Genomic DNA, 17,605 nt, shown 5'->3' with positions numbered 1-17,605 from the left:
TATTATGTCTATTAAATTTTTAATATAATTTGTCATAATCTATAAATTTGGTTAATATGAGCACAATTACTGTTGTAAGGCGTTAGCCATTTCCAGTTGCAACTTATAGTAAGAAAAGATCTGTAAGTGTGTCTGCACCAGATATATTCGTGCATATTGTTGACATGAACCACGAACTATTTTGTTGTTACTTTTTTTTAACTTGTAATTCATGCAATTTCTTTGAGAAAGTACTTAAAAATAAGGACATGTGAAATACTTGGCTTTTATTTTTGTCTGATGCTTGTTATTTCGCAATAATTTTGTCTATTATGAAATTAAGCATTATTAGAAATTTCATATTATCTCTTTAAAATATGTTCACAACTTTTCTAGAATTAGTAGTTTGGGTATAAATCAATGAGACATTAACAAAACGAAAAGAAATTATTAACATAAATCTATAGGACAATACACAATTGAAAACACAAACCAAGGTATTCATGGAGCTGTACAAAATGACGAGGTCTAAATAACTGGAATCTGTAAAAGTTTGAATTCGAAAGTAAGCTTTTTTTTTTTTTTTAGAGGGGATGGATTTTTTTGCTATTGGGTTGCTATCTCGTTGGAATATGTATCATATCTTTAGTCTTGTCTAGTGCAAATCAGAATTCAAATTTTTTTCGCATTTGAATATCTTGAACCTAAAAATCCACCTATCCACCAATCCAAGGAAGCAGTTAATTTGAAGACAATAAAAATGGCCATTTAAATCTATAGCTTAGTCTTTACATGTAGAAGTGTTCAGTTTATCCTGTTATTTTACAGAAAAGTACATTAAACGACAGTTTTGGAGGAAAGAATATTGTGGGTGCTATCCTTAACGTAGTGTCTTTGTTGAAATCAAATAAGCCAGTGTATATCCAAAGGTTATACTGAGCATTAACGATGATTATTTAAATCACAATAATTGAGAAAATAACTGATTAAAATTGATGTGGGGTAAACCAATGCTATAACTGAATAATTTATATTTTTTCTGTAGTATCACTTAAAAAACAATGTCCTCAGAGTTCATTATTGCATATACATGTGTCCCTTGGAAGCAGATAGTTGCAGATCTTAAGAAGAATGTTGCATGTTGACGAGTTTAACATACATTAATATTCTTATGTCTCCTTTGATCACATTGAAACTCAAGTTTTCAAAGTATTAATACATCAATGGTACTCTTTTTATTAGATTTGAGTGTTGCTGAGAAAGATAACTCAAGAACAGTGCTTTGAACGTACAAAATTATGAAATGTATTTTTTTTCATTTGCCATATATATATATACGAGTCTAAATTGAAAACTACGTTCAAACCTATGATTGCGTTGGATAAAAACCGCAATTTTTATACGTGTGCATGTAAAACAAATTTCGTTGTAGAAGGGTCTAAAAACAGCACAAACAACATTTTCCAAAAGACCAAAAAAGTGAAAAAGTATATTTAAACAAAACGCATTTGACTAACAGGTCGAACAACTGATGTTCTTTAACCCTGCTGACTGCCATTGGCGATTGCCAAATAAAATTTATCACAAGATGTAACAAAATGGATCTTAATATAAATTTAATACTAAACAGAAAAACTTTTTTTAACTTGTGGACACGATGTTATGCCACAAACATACGGTGTCGATATTTTTTAGTACACCAGATCCGGATTTCGACAATAAATGTCTCTTCAGTGATGTTAGGGATCGAAACGGTATTTGGAAGGCCATATAAAAAGTACCCTCATTTTTAGATAAACTCTTGAATTTTAAGAGTCAATATAGGATGAACGGTCCATATATACCGGAGGGAAAATATGATACAAGCCCAAACAAAAAAATATAAACGAGTCTAAATTGAAAACTACGTTCAAACCTATGATTGCGTTGGATAAAAACCGCAATTTTTATACGTGTGCATGTAAAACAAATTTCGTTGTAGAAGGGTCTAAAAACAGCTCAAACAACATTTTCCAAAAGACCAAAAAAATGAAAAAGTATATTTTAACAAAACGCATTTGACTAACAGGTCGAACAACTGATGTTCTTTAACCCTGCTGACTGCCATTGGCGATTGCCAAATAAAATTGATCACAAGATGTAACAAAATGGATCTTAATATAAACTTAATACTAAACAGAAAAACATTTTTTAATTTGTGGCCACGATGTTATGCCACAAACATACGGTGTCAATATTTTTTCGTACACCAGATCCAGACACAATAAATGTTTCTTCAGTGATGTTAGGGATAGAAACGGTATTTGAAAGGCCATATAAAAAGTATATATATATATATATATATATGTGTGTGTTATTTCAAATCATTGTATTTTTAAAGAGGTTGAGTCATTACCAATTATAATTCTGTTCATGAATTTTATTGTTATGAATTAATAATATCAGATATAGAAGTTATTTTATATCACAACGTTATACAAAACAATGTATGGCTGATGTTACAATGTAATATTAAGCGTCAAAATTAACGGTGGTAAAATCCAGAAGATAGTATTAAATGTTTATTGTTTTTCTTCTTGAATATCTCTTTCTCTATCTGTAAAACAAAACAAAACGATTTTTTTCAAATATTGGATATCAAAAACTAATAAAGTACATCAATGATCATACCAATAACAAATCATAAAATATGTATATGAGTTAGTGTTCTGTATTTAGTCTTTTTTTTTAAACCAATTTGATTGTCATATATATTTAACTTTTGATTGTCATATTTAACTTAACAGCAGCATTGGTAATGAAGATTACGACTGGTCAAACAAAACATGCATTTTCATAATCACAGTTAATTTAAAGAGGAATTACAAATTCACCGTAAATTTTTCGTTGTTATTTTTCACTTCCCCGTTTAAGAATTTAGCAAAGTTATCAATCAAATATAAATTGTTGAAAAATACAAATACTTTTAACATCACAACAAAACAATTCCATAGGGTTAACTGTGGTACAATGTTACATTTGTTATACTGATCAGGAAAACCTACTGAATCTACACTATATACCTATCAGCTGTACTGTTTATCTGATATCTCGTCCTGTGTCAGCAGGTATTATTTGTCAAAGAATGTTGAACAGTTATCAATAAACCAAATACAGGTACCCAGTCTGGCTTAATATATCATACTTTAACATATAGTATAAAGAGTAGCACAAATGCACTTACTTCAAACTCGATCTACATTTATTGTATTTAATGTTACTAATTATCAATCTCACCTAAACGTTGAACAGGGACTATGCTTTTGTCCATTTGGTTTTCTTGAACCATCTTTGAAAACAGTACCACATGCCTGGAATTATATAATTATATCATAATCTAAAACAACTGTAATATATAAATGTGTGTTTTTTCCCTCACAATGTTTTGAAAGTATTTAAAAGAATATCTGTTTGATAGTATTGTTGGATATCTATACTCCCTGTATTTGGCAAAACTTTTAGGAATTTTTGGTCCTCAATGCTCTTCAACTTCGTACTTTATTTAACCTTTTAAACATTTTTTGATTCGAGCGTCACTGATGAGTCTTTTGAAGACGAAACGTACGTCTGGCGTAAGTGTACAATTTTAGTCCTGGTATACTAGTATATATCTATGATGAGTTTATTTCCTTTGTTGGTGAATATTATTTTGATGGTCGTTGTTATAGTAGTCTATATATTAGTCTTCACTAGATACATGTTTTGTTCGAACAGTTACTATTTTATTGGATACCAATTTTAATGGATATGGTTTAATAAAAAATTCTTTAAATAGTTAACGATTGCAAAAGGAGAGTATGAAACATGCCTAGTTGAACATAAATGCAAACAATAAAGGATTAGGCCAATATCAAAATAGATCACAATATTAATTTGAAAGAATAACAAACAAGAAGAAATAAGTCCGTACTTACACGGTTTTGTCTAGATCTATAATACATTTTCCATTTGGCTTTCTGTTATAGGCACGTTCGATCTTTACATTAGTTTCTTCATCATAACTCACCCATTGTCCATCGCTGTTCTGATATTGCCAGACTGACATAACTGGTTTCACTGTGGGGTAAAGTATATACTTGGTAACGATTGATTATCACAAAACGTATCTCTTTTTTTTCATTACAACTCATTATGTTCCGTTCTAATCAATTGTCGGTAACACATGTTTCTAATGGTATATCTATGATAAGTTGATGCCCTTTATTTCTAAATTGAGGGGACAATGTGACAGACACGTGCTCTGCTTACTCATCCAGATAATATGAGATCATCTCTGGATTTTTGTGGGGTTCGTTTTGCTTAATCCTTGTTTTTGTGTTCTATTGTTTTTATGTTGTCTTAACCTTTTTGCCATGGCATTGACAGTTTGTTTTGGACTTATGAGGTTGAACACCCCTTTGGTGTCTTTCGCCAATTTTACCTTTTAGATATCTCCTAAGTATATTCATTTATTTCAAAACCAAGGAACGAATACTCATACCCATATATTCTCTCTGTGTTTTTTTTTTTGTGTAAGGATGCCATTTGGAATGAGGTACAGCTTGTTTTAAATCTCCAACTTATTAATTTCTTAGATCTTATTTTTGCCAAATGTCATGATTGGAGAAAACCTTTTGTGTATAAGTAATATACAAATATATTCTGATATTCTGAAAAAGCTATGTAATTTGGGTAAATTCATATGTTGTGCCCAAATATTAAGATCTTACATGTAGTAATAGTTTTCACACTACCTTATGCAATTCTATGTATCCCATGTGAATTTTATATGTTGTAGAATTAATTGCATAACAGTGTGGTCGACAGTAAAACGTTTGTAGGTTGTAACTTGTTTGTCAACGGCTATGATTTTATGCTCACCCAGTCTGTCAGAGGCCTTCCAGTGGGGATTGAAATATTCACTTGTTACACATTCCGATACATAAAATGAAACTTTCTTTTTACAAAGCTTGAAAGGAATTTGTTTTAAATATTTATTATAATCATCACATACAACCGTGTCATTTATAAGAATAATAATGTTCAGAGATGATATTATTTAATAATAAAAAAAATAGGTTTATCCATTGTAAAAAAAACTATTAAGTTGATGGGGTTAATTCACAAAATATCTCATTGATTAAGAGCACAACTACTTCTACGGTGTGATCATTTAAGAATGGCCTACTATTTATTCAATGCGAATACATGTGGGTTTTGTTTGTGAAGAGTTCTGGATAATTAAAAAATCATTTTATTTCTCAGTTTAATACCGTAAAACGATTCATTCTTTCAGATATTTGTCACTTTGCCTTATCTTCAAGTCCAACACAATTTCTCACGTTTCTTACAAAACTTATATACTTGTGATGTATTCTTTTGTTGAAAAGAAAATGTATAGATATAGATAGATATAGGAAGATGTGGCATGAGTGCCAATGAGACAACTCTCCTCCCAAGTAATAATTCATAAAAGTAAACCATTATAGGTCAAGGTACGACCTGCAACACGGAGCCTTGGCTCACACCGAACAGCAAGTTATAGAGGGCCCCAAAACTACTAATGTAAAACCATTCAAACGGGAAAACCAACGAGAAACGAAAAACACATATGAACTACATAAACAGACGACATCATGCATTGTAACTTTTAAAGCCAATTAAGTAAAAAAAAAATCTGAAAGAACGTGCGATATCATATTAGGAAAATTGATGGTCAAACCATAACAAAAAATCAAGTAAAGAATTTTAAGTATTCAACCTTTATAGCTTGCTGTTCGGTGTGAGCCAAGACTCCGTGTTGAAGGCCATTTTTATTTATTTTCAAATTACAAAGGTTATTCCTGATTAGTATTTTTAATTATTTTATTTAGGCGTTTAGAACCTTTAGTGACCTCACAGTTTAAATTTCTATGATAAGCACGTCGTGAGCAGTGGGCATTACAGAAGAATGTTCACCTAATTTTCCCCAGTCAATGAATGGCCATAGCTACACTGTTATGAATTTCATTCTATATTAACTTGTTTTATCACTAATTGGTAAATATAGATAATTACTGTTATTACTTACTTTTATTTAAATGAGAAGGTAGAATGAGTGGTAACTCTGGCATCATATCTTGTCTGGTATTCTCCTCATCCTCTATTAAATCACTATCAGGTAAACCTAATGATCGACCATGCTCACTGCATGAATAAAAGAAAAAAATACAGGAATGTTTATTTAAGTAATTATTTTTACGCAACTATCTGCAGAAAATCTTTTGATATATGTCAAATATTTAATTATAAAATTTAAAACAAAGCAAAAAAGTGTAGACAGTCGAAGAAAAAAAACTAATTCTATTTTTCAAAATCATTTTTGCTAATCATCAAATAGGGATCATGTTAATAACAGTCACTAACAGAGACTAATAAGCCGACGTGAATATCGTCTTCACAAGACTGGTCAGTGACAATCGTCTTAAAACGATAGGAAGGACATATTCGAAATTCAAGAACATTTGAAACCAAAAATGTCAAAATACTGTGCCTATTCTGCATGAATCCATAAATTTCATGGTGTAAAAACATAGAATTTGACTGTTACGTTTTATTAACTGTTTATTAACAGTATATTTAATGTGAAAATGACGGTACAATGTAACATGCCTAATCCAACAACTGAGTATTGCAACATCCTCTTGCACATTTTCATGGTGCCCAAATATGGCCATCCTTGCAGACAAAAATAAGTATTCCGACACTCTGCTTTATCCGACAGTTTACTGGCTCCCAGTGTGTCGGATAAGGCAAGTTATACTACTGTATAATGATTTTACAAGTCGGTACCGAAGTTCTGACTACTTGGCAGGTAATAGTAATACTACCCACGGTTCCACAACTTCCATTAGAAGCTACCAGGAATGACGCCACAACACACATTAAAAAATAATAAAAACCAGTCTTTTAGCTATATACATATTGTCTTGTGTTTGTATATTTTGACATTTTTTAGTATGCCGATATCTGTGTTTCTTTCTTTTTAGTTTTAGATGTCAAGATCAATATGTGATCTGTTAAAAACATTTGAGTGCTTTGTAATTAAATAGAACTATGTTTTCAACATACCACACTTCAACTTCAAACAAGTTTTCACTCCCAAACTTGTAAATGCCAAGTCTACCTCTTTCCCAATAAACCTGTAAAATGTGTATTTCAATATTAATTCGTCTCTGTAGAGTTCGGTTTAATCAGTTGATGTTGCTCACTGTTATATTAATAAGTATTCAGATACAGGGTTTGTTTTCCACACATGTATGCAGTTCTTCTATATGATCGTTTAATTATTATACTATAATAGGCAAAAACTGAAACACTCTTCAAAGATGTATTCATTGAAGAAACATTAATGATCCCAATTGTGACAAAACAAATGCAAAAGTGTCTTCATTTTCCCACCAGAGAAAGCGAGTCTGTGTATACACTTGTTTATAATAAAATGCAATGTTTGCCAAGGTTAACAACGTTATATATGACAAAGAAGTAAAACGACAAAAATACCAAACTCCAAGGGAAATTCCCGACGGAAATAAAATATCAAAAACTATGTCTCAAACACATAAGAAAAATGTAAAACATCTGTCATATTTCTGACTTGGTACAGGTATTTCATTTTTCATTATGTAGACATTTCGTATCGAAGAATGTTTATCCGATTATGACAAGCTGGGCCATAAAATTTCCATAAGATTTGATATAAAAATCCAAATATATTGAATGATGTATCAAAATTCTAAAGAAGCTTTGTCGACTTTCTGAATAACAAAATGACCAGAGTTATTACTTTTCACATACCACAACTTTGCCGTCTGATTCCACACGTAAAACTGTTCCTCTGCTACCTCGTCCACCATCCTGGTCGCCATGTTTCCAGTTTTTACCTTAAAGATTATGTATGACAAATTGTTAGTACCACTCCTAGTAGTTCTTAATGTTTTGTTGGTTCCTTTTTTTTTTATCTCTACATTTTGTCAACTATAGATTTTTATGGTTTACTTTTGTAAATTGAGACTTGGACGGAGAGTTGTTTCATTGGAACTCATACCACTTCATCTTATTTCTTTTTTTACATGTTTCGCTACCAATGTGTTGGTACCGCCATTGAAAGACTTTCAGTCATGATGATGGGCACAATTATACAAGTGGTTACGATGTACGACTGTTTAGGCATGAATTATATTAAACACATCGCCTGATTTGTTAATTTCCGGTTCATAACTATCTAAATTGTACTAATAAAGGCAACAGTAGTAAATTGGTTATTAAAAGTCATTAATCGATTGAGATAAAATAAATCCGGGCAATAAACCAAAAACTGAGGGAAACACTATAACAGGAAATCAAAGAACCAACAGGAACACTAAAACGCAAAAAAAATAATAAACGCCAACATACAAAAACAAACAAATATTTTCCTGACTTGGTACAGGACATATAAAGAAAACATTGTAGGTTGAACTAAAATATGGGATTAGCTCCCTAATGATATGTTGACATCAGCTGGTAGGCTGCTCTTTTCTTCATCTTGCTTTGTATTTCATATTTCAGACTATCCAAATTTTTATTCGGGAGTGCCTCTGATGAATGTTAGTCTTACAATACTTGTCATGTCATTAGCAAGAGATATCTTAAACAAACATTTTATCTGGTGTTTTAATAGATGTTTTGTAAGGTTTACAATACCTTCATTCTAACTTGGCTTTGCTTACCTGTATATTTTATAATAAAACACAAATATAAACCATTTACCGTTACGGTCTTTAGATTAAAGACATATGTGTGCTGCTCAATCTAAAGTTTAATTCTTATGTTTCTTTGATATTTTGCTTTTCATCTGGTTTGGTTTGTCCATAATGTTTTTGCTGCCATTTTCAACTACATTCATAATTCAATTTAGCGTATTCTAATTTTTCTATTTCATACCTCTTCCAATTTTGCATCCTACAGCAATCATCTCATCTACCAATCTTCTTGGTTCATTTACTGGTTTGATGTGAAAGACTTTGAAATTTTCATCATACTGGTAACAGTTTTTATGACCACTGTCCCATTCAACCCATATCATTCCTTGGAAAGTTTAAAAAAGAAGTCCTGTGAATCTTTTAAAACTTATAACCAACAGAACATTTGTTTTACAAAACAAAATTTTACGTTTTACAAAAATGAATATATACATAATTGTGGCATGGACACTTCTTTGATCAGCTTGTTAGAAAAACATACCTGATTTGATAATATTGTAATAACATGTAATTCAATCTTTGCATCATATAAATGTTGTGACATTGTTATTTGATTATGTCAAATTGAATTTATTGTATTAAACACACAATGATAAAAGTACATGAGTTGATTAACAAACCATCATCATCTTCCCCGATAACGGTTCCCGCCATATTTGAATCTTGATTTTTCCATTGCCAATTAGGTCCACGTCGAACACGTTGTCCTAATTGTACTGCTGGGCATTTACTTTGCTTAAAGTACCCGCTATATTGTGTCATAGGATTAAGTAAGAGCATGACATTGTCTGTGACGTCATCCTGTTAAAATGTAAATGAAATGATCATAATAGACAAATATATGTTCTTGACTAAACGCACTTCAGATTCCGCAGAAGTTTAGCTCAAAATTATCCATTTTATCATAGTCCTACCATAGCTGACAATGTATTATTCCAAACATTGATAATGTCTTATTATTTGTATGGGCTTTGCTCATTGTTGAAGGCCGTACGGTGAGCTATAATTTTTAATTTCTGTGTCATTTGGTCTCTTGTGGAGAGTTGTCGCATTGGCACATCTTCTTTTTTATATTGTATATAATAGCTCCAATTATTTATATTATATATAATTGGAGCTATTTTATGCTTTTTTTCAAATAAACAAGTCTTTAAATTGGAATGTATAACTTACAAAATCATCAAAGTCCTGGAGATCTGCTGAACGAACGACTGTTTTCACACTACTTTTGTCGATTTCTGTTGCGGTTCCCAGCTGATGTGCAATTTCTGATGCGTGGAACTGGAATACATGACAAACCAATAAATAAATTACTGAAAAGCCACAACAAATTTGAATTATAAATAACTATTTTTTAACAAACTGTTTTTGAAGTATCATTGAAATCAGAAGTTGCCGGACGGGTTTCAAAGTTTTAGTACATTTGATTCGAACAGAAACGTCATTAAAATCATTTCCATCAAGTATTCAAATATCAAATATTCCAGAACACAGATACCTGAACTTTAATGCATGTTTATGCTTTGGAAGTCCATTTCATCATATAATAGCTTATCACGGTTTTTTAAATTTATTTACTTATTGGCTACCACATCAATATGGCCCCTGTAACCTCTCACAACCGATCAGACAATAGTTTAAGTTGACCAAAAGTATATCAAATGTTGATTAATAGCTAGAATATACATTTGTCTTTCACGTAAGGATCTGAATGAAGCTATGTGGAATAACCGATTTTCCAAAGCTTAATTAGTAGTGTGTCATCCCTACAACAGCTTCTATTTTGGGGATGGAAAACTATAGGTGGCGCCGTACTCGGGAGATACCTTTGACAAAGGATAATCGTAACATATTTGTATAAAGTTGAATAGATGTACTCACAGTAAGAAACATACTATTCTTGCTGAATTAATACCACGCTTACGCTCTTGGGTTTTCCCCGTATGTACTAATATATATTCTTACATTTTTTTTATAACTGTATAAGTATTGCTTTAAAAAAGATGGTAAACATGCAAATTATATAGACATTAACCTCTTATTATAACATTGTAAAATGAACTAAATGAAGTAAATTTTAAAAGAGGTCGCAAGAACGGCTAAATAGAACAAAAAAATAAAATACAAACTAAGGTCTGCGTATTTTTACAAATACGATGAATCTGTTCAGCTGGTATCATTTTCCCATGTGTTTTAGTAACTATCCTTCGCATTATCTGAAATTAATCAAAACTTTAGTTTTAAACTGTTACATGTAGAAAAAACCTTTTTCACCCATGGATATATTTACTTATTTTACTCCTGTCATTGTTTTAATGAAATCTAAGTTTATGGTGTAAATATGATAGTGGCGTAAATATACAATTTTAATCCTGGTATTTTTTATGAGTTTATTTTAAGTGCAGCAGTCGTGAAAAACGAATGGATGAGACATAATTCAGGCAATGAAGTATTTTGAATAAGTTCAGATGAGGGATTGAAAACTCACTGTTATTTCATAATTTAGCTGCTTCGGATAGAAATCGACCTTATGCAAATACATGTATGTATACATGTACATTTAACAAACTTTGATTGATAGTGATACATTCAAAAAGAAAATGAAAAGGGCTTTTTTATTGAATTTGTAGGTTACTTATATCATTTTAATTATCAAACATTTTACAGATTTTGCAAAGATGCTTTTTTCGACCCGAAGTTAGTTTACAGCTGCATTGAAAATTATTTGCATAAGGCCGAATTCTATCAGCCGCAGCTCATATGTTTAGTGAGATCTCTGTTTGAACATAAACATTGTCAGTGATCGGTTGTGTGTGTTCATACCACATATGTTTTATATCAATAAGGACTTACTTCTTGACTGAACTTATGTAAGAGGGTATTACTTGTTAATAAATAAACTCATCATAGATACCAGGACTAAATTTTGTATATACGTCAGACGCGTGTTTCGTCTACAAAAGACTCATCAGTGACGCACGAATCCAAAACGTTAAAAGGGCCAAGGGTTAAATGATTATGTGATTGATACTTGTTAGTCACTAGTCTATGTGTCACCACTCTATATATTCATGTTTGAATGGTTTTTCTTGATCTATTGGGTTGTGCAATGTATCGCGCAATATATATCATTATCGAAAATATAATTAAAATAGAAAGAATAGTATATGGGGTATTCATGCAATATATATCATGACCGAAAATACAATAAAAATAGAAAAAAAATTGTATATGGGGTATCCATTTATGAAACACAATGTATATGCACAAGAAAAATAACATAAAAAAGCAAATTCCGAACTGGGAAGAATAATACTTTGCCCTATAAACGGTTTGAGAAGAATTATTTGCATGCAAACTGACGATCACACCGCAACTCGAATTTGGAAACCATGAAGTACTCTCAATTAAATTAAATCTGATCAAGAAATCAAACGTGTATTGTCATGTTTTAGCGCCACAGTCACACTGGAGCATGCTAAAACAATACAAACATTTAGAAAACCTTGCATCGAGATATATGATAACTTTGACCAGCATCTGTCCATCCCTTTTCATGGTGCACACTATTCTAGAATAATGAGGATAGGTCCCTGACATATTAACACTAAATTTGTACTTTCGAACGATCAGAAGCAATAACAAATAAAGCAGACAACGAACAAAATTTAAAAAATATAAGAGCGATCAGTGTGCGCCATGTATAATTGCTTTTAACCAAGACGGTATACATACAATTAGAATACGCGTTTTACAACTTATATCAATACACAAATAAATAATTAAATGACATATATCAATATAATGATCAGCTTAGAAAAAGATGTGGTATAATTATTATCTGAATTTTTATTCTTAAATACATAAGACTTACATCGGTGTTTGCTGATCCAATTGGAACACAGAATATTCTTATACCTCGCCCTGCAATGTCCTTCACTACTTTTTGTAATTCTTTTTCTCTGTCTAAATTAGTCTAAAATGAAAAAAAAGCAAATCTTATTTCAAATTGATCATCTTGAACAGAATCAGGATTGAAGGAAGCATGACCTCGTACAACTTGTTTAATGTAGTGGAATGTGATTTCCAATCACACAATTATGGGTCATTAAGACACAACTAGTTGCCAGCACATTTTTATTATGCCTTTACCTGTAACGTTTTATAAATCATTGTTTGTGTCATATATGATGAATTGTAACTAGATATGTTTCAAACGCCCGTGATATAAGAGACAAATTAAATGAAAAAAAGCATATTTTTGCATGTACCTGAACTTTTATTGCCCTTTGATTTTACATAATAATATAAAAGTAATGCACCTACACTAAAGACATCATAAGTATCTTTGTTTTTATTTAAAGATATACACTGAAATAGATACTCTTATTCCAAAAAAAGAGAAGGATTATGGATAAAATAGCATTGATACATACCAGTAAAGATGATACTGCTAATGCACTACCACCGCCTCTGTCCTCTTCATTCGGAGCTTCCACTCGAGTAGGCATCCCATCTGTTATCAGAATAATATACGGTTTGAAGTCGTGGTTAACAATTTGCGTGGTACCACCTTCAACATAAAAAGGAATATGTTGGGAATGGCTGCAATTAACCTTAAAAAGTAAGTATTTGTAGGAATTTTGCGTCAAAACCCATAATTCTGATCAAATCTGCATCTCTCGTTGACCTAAACTTGTTTTGACTATCCATTTTATTTCCTTTTTGTTTATATTTGCCCGTACATAAAACATATTTACCTTGCAATATATGACGTTGTATATCGAGATCGGCTAGGATGACACTGTACCGGTAGATTGCAATTCAACGAAGAGAAGCAATTGCTAAATAAGAAAGTAATTCAATCTTATTAGAAACAAAACTGGTTTTTTTAATGTTTTTTCCATTGGCATGTACATTTACGACTCAACATTGAGTTGCATGCTTTCTTTGCTGCAACAACTTATAGATATTCATGCTGCGTCTAATAGTAGAGGTAACGAACACACTGAAACAGTTTGTGTATCAACCGTTTTGTTAATTGATATAAAAATGCAAGTCTTAGTATAATGAAACGTGTAGTCTAACATTTCTTAGCGAAATTTAAGAAAGTGTCTATATAGTGAACTCTCTGTAGAGCTATTGCCTTGCAGTACAGTGGAGACAGACAATATATCGGCCAAATACAAATATAAGGCTCTGATGGTCTAAAACAAAATGACAAATCACTAGAAAATGGAAGGTATTAGAATCTGAGATTTTTTTAAAAATACTAAATATCTGGAGAACTCTTGTGATTAAAAATTATCATTCCAGTATTCACAAATAACAATAATAAACAAAACCCAAACAGTTTAATCATATACATATTTCTTTCATGAGCAAACTTACAGTGACTTAATCCAGACAGTGCCATCAGAAGTCCAGCTGTTAAAGGGGATGGACCACCTGCTTTCAGTTTTCCTATAACAAAATTTATCAGAATCACAATCATACATGTATAAAGTAACATATATACGTATGTAAACAATTGACAGGTATACCATCGCTTTAGCAATCCACAGTTTGAAACCAATTTAATCTATGAAAGACGCAAAAACTATTTGCTATCTTCAAGTCATAACTTTCCATTGATTTCTGGAAAATATACGACTGTAGTCAATGATAACAGTACATTGCATGTAAAGTGTTAAACAGTTAATTTATTCATTTGAAGTTCTGGAGGAGATTATACCAATATTATCCTAAAGACTTTCTTCCATTTTTTCTATATAAAATTTGAGATCCTATAAGATTCTTGATATAAATAAAACAATGTTTTGATAACTGCTGATGCTGATGTTTGCTGGTAAAATATTGGAAACATCACGTTTAATAATTTCATGCGTCCGAAGCGCTTTTCTGGATTTAATTTCATCAGGAATGCTCAAAGGCAAAACTATTATATCTAAAATAAAGTAATACATCAGGGGAACACAAAAGTGTTTGTTATATTTGTATGTTTAAAATTGTTTACTCCAATATATTACCATTGTCTGAGTTATTTTTTATTGTTCATTTAACGATTAGAACGTTTAAAATGTAATGATTCAATCTATATGTCGTGTACATGTTATTATTTTGTACAGGTTATAACTTGTACAAACATTTTATACAAGTAATTACCTGTATGATGCCATCATACAAGTTATTACTTGTACAAATACAATTGAACAAGTAGTTACTAGTACAACTATTACTGAGAAAAAATATGATAACTTGTACAAATCATAATTCTACCTTAGCCTATTTGATATTCTCAACAAATCATTTCGTATTAAACAAATAATTTATGGCTAAAACTTAAAAGTATAAACTTTCAACATGTGTGTATTTTTTGTATAACAAGTATATAAGCAAAGCTTTAAAAAAAAACTTAAAACTAAAATCTAAAGATGGAAAACAGTGTAGAACAAAAAAATCATAATGAAATAATTAACTCATGGCGTGACAACAGCTCTTCTAATAAAACGGTATTCACACTCAAGTCAAATTGAGTTCCAAAAAGACAGTAGCCCTAACAAGATATTTCTAACGGCAGTATGGTGTTTTGAAAGTAGACGAAATTGAAAAAAATCAATCTCAAAAGAGACGAAATATCTATTATTGGACAGTTGATGCACTTTACCCTTTGATTAGAACAGCACCTTCCAAGAGATGATTAAAAGATTTAGAAATTGGAGACATGTTATAATACCTGTGCAAAGAGTAGACCGAGGTCCGGTTGACTGTAGAAATATCAAATGGATACTAATAAGGAACAAAAGTTGGAATCATGATTGTTTTTTTTTTTAGTCGAAATCAAATCGAAACGATTCAGAGACAATGTTGGACATACCAGAGACCACTGAGGTTAACGTCATGAAAGTAGTACAATTGCTTTCTTTAAGTGGTGACCAAGGTCATGTTCACTGCAGCTGTCGGGATGGCTGTAAGACAGGCACATGTAAATGCAAACGATTGAGCTGGCAATTCCAGGTGTCATGCTTTCTTGTCTTTTGCAATTAATAAATAGGTTATTGGATTTATAAGGTTTTACTTTTGTTTCCAATATGAGATATTACATTTGCAACTTTTTATCCTGATTTATGTTTGAAAACAAATGATAGAAGGGTTTTATTTTATTTTTGCTTTTACCGACTTTGTCACTTTGCACCAGTAGTCCGTATGTGGCAACAAGCTGTTTTTGTACAAGTAGTAAACTGTACAAAATAATAAAATGTACACGACATATATACTCCTTTGAAAAAATAAACTTAATAGTAACTTAGAAACAGAATTCAAAAATTCAAAAATGTCCATGAATAACAAATCGTGTAATCTCATATGGATCTAACATTTTCCTTTGACTTCTCATTACAGTACATTTCTATCTGCCTATCCTTTGCGGAGCACCTCTCCCCCCAACCCCCCAACACCCCCTTCCCAGTTTAAGGAGGTATTCGTGTTGCTTAGTCTTAAGTTTTCTATGTTGTATCTTCTGTACTATTATTTGTCTGTTTGTCTTTTCATTTTTAGCCATGACGTTGTCAGTTTATTTTCAATCTATGAGTTTGACTGTCCCTCTGGTATCTTTCGTCCCTCTTCGAATGACCTAATACTAAATATTCAATGTTTTGTAATTGTGTTGAATTCATCTAAATATTCTATTGATTAGATTATTAGTACGTAAAATGCAATGTCAGAATTTACAATTTTCCAAATTTTACTATTGGAAGCGGTTAAATAATTCATGCGTCAACTTTATTACCTATTTCTCTCTTGATGTCGTCATAATCTGCTAGAGGCGGAAGAACCAATTTAGTTTCTGCTCCAAAACATGTTAAACCGACATTGTCTCTAAAATTATATCTCAAACTGGCTCGATGCAGACCTGAAGAACAGAAAGAGAAATTAAAATATTTTAGGAGAATAATAAAGGACCATTTATACAGTAATCTATATTCACGAATGTTATCGTCTAAACGATGATGCGTGAAGTATTGGTGTATAGTTTCTTTCGGTGTGACTGTCATAAAAATATTATATCGGGCCGTAAAATGGTAATTTTAAAAAATCTTATATTCTATTGTTTGAAAAAATAGGTAAAGAGATATGATTTCCGATGACACAACCAAGGTTAAAGAAGGTGGATTTTAATTGTTATCAAAGATACCCAGCTTACAATTGGTTCAACCAGACGCACGTTTCGTCTGCATAAGACTCATCAGTGACGCTCATATCAAAATATTTAGAAAGCCAAAAACAAGTACATAGTTGAAAAGCATTGAGGACCCAACATTTCAAAGAGTTGTGCTAAATACGGCTAAGGTCATCTATGCCTTGGATAATAAAATCCTTAGAATTTTGAATAATTCATAATTTTGAAAACAGTAAGTTGATAAAATGACCATATAGTTGATATTCAGGTAAATACCGAATTGACTAAAATTTAATGACAACCGTACTGCATAAGACAATGAGAAAAATCCATACCGTATAGTCAGTTATTAAAGGGCCAGACATAAAAAAAAAATGCATTAATTTTATTAAGAATATCATTCAACGGCTACATTAATAGCAAAACAATTAACGAAAAACAAATTTTACAGAAATGAACCAACGAAAACCACTGAACTACAGACTCCTGACTTTGGACAGCCTCACAAGGAATGTGGCGGGGTTTAACATGTTTGTATGCCCAATATTCCTCTTACATTGTACATGGAACAGTGGTGTAACAGCACAACATAAGAACAAAGTATATAAACTAGTTGAAAAAGGCGTAACTCATCTTATCGATACAA

General features: G+C 31.4%; 1 protein-coding gene across 6 annotated transcripts in view; it reads right to left on the bottom strand.

The window, feature by feature from the left end:
* Positions 1-2,383: 2,383 nt before the first annotated feature.
* Positions 2,384-17,605, bottom strand: part of LOC143071656 (uncharacterized) — a 46,195-nt gene continuing 30,973 nt past the window's right edge. For all 6 annotated transcript variants that reach the window (XM_076246119.1, XM_076246120.1, XM_076246122.1 and 3 more), the window contains 14 exons: positions 16,570-16,692; positions 14,172-14,243; positions 13,217-13,353; positions 12,655-12,756; positions 10,910-10,996; positions 9,954-10,061; positions 9,401-9,581; positions 8,962-9,105; positions 7,834-7,919; positions 7,108-7,178; positions 6,068-6,183; positions 3,933-4,074; positions 3,256-3,329; positions 2,384-2,575 (listed from right to left, as the gene is read on the bottom strand). In XM_076246119.1, the coding sequence (XP_076102234.1) occupies positions 2,541-2,575; positions 3,256-3,329; positions 3,933-4,074; positions 6,068-6,183; positions 7,108-7,178; positions 7,834-7,919; positions 8,962-9,105; positions 9,401-9,581; positions 9,954-10,061; positions 10,910-10,996; positions 12,655-12,756; positions 13,217-13,353; positions 14,172-14,243; positions 16,570-16,692 (1,478 nt within the window). In that variant the 3' untranslated portion in view covers positions 2,384-2,540. The remainder of the gene's footprint in view (positions 2,576-3,255; positions 3,330-3,932; positions 4,075-6,067; positions 6,184-7,107; positions 7,179-7,833; positions 7,920-8,961; positions 9,106-9,400; positions 9,582-9,953; positions 10,062-10,909; positions 10,997-12,654; positions 12,757-13,216; positions 13,354-14,171; positions 14,244-16,569; positions 16,693-17,605) is intronic.

Source organism: Mytilus galloprovincialis, chromosome 4 (genome assembly GCF_965363235.1).
Source record: "Mytilus galloprovincialis chromosome 4, xbMytGall1.hap1.1, whole genome shotgun sequence".
Classification (NCBI taxonomy): Eukaryota; Metazoa; Mollusca; class Bivalvia; order Mytilida; family Mytilidae; genus Mytilus; species Mytilus galloprovincialis.
Note: the sequence above shows the minus strand (reverse complement) of the source record. Positions and strands in the feature narration are given on the sequence as shown.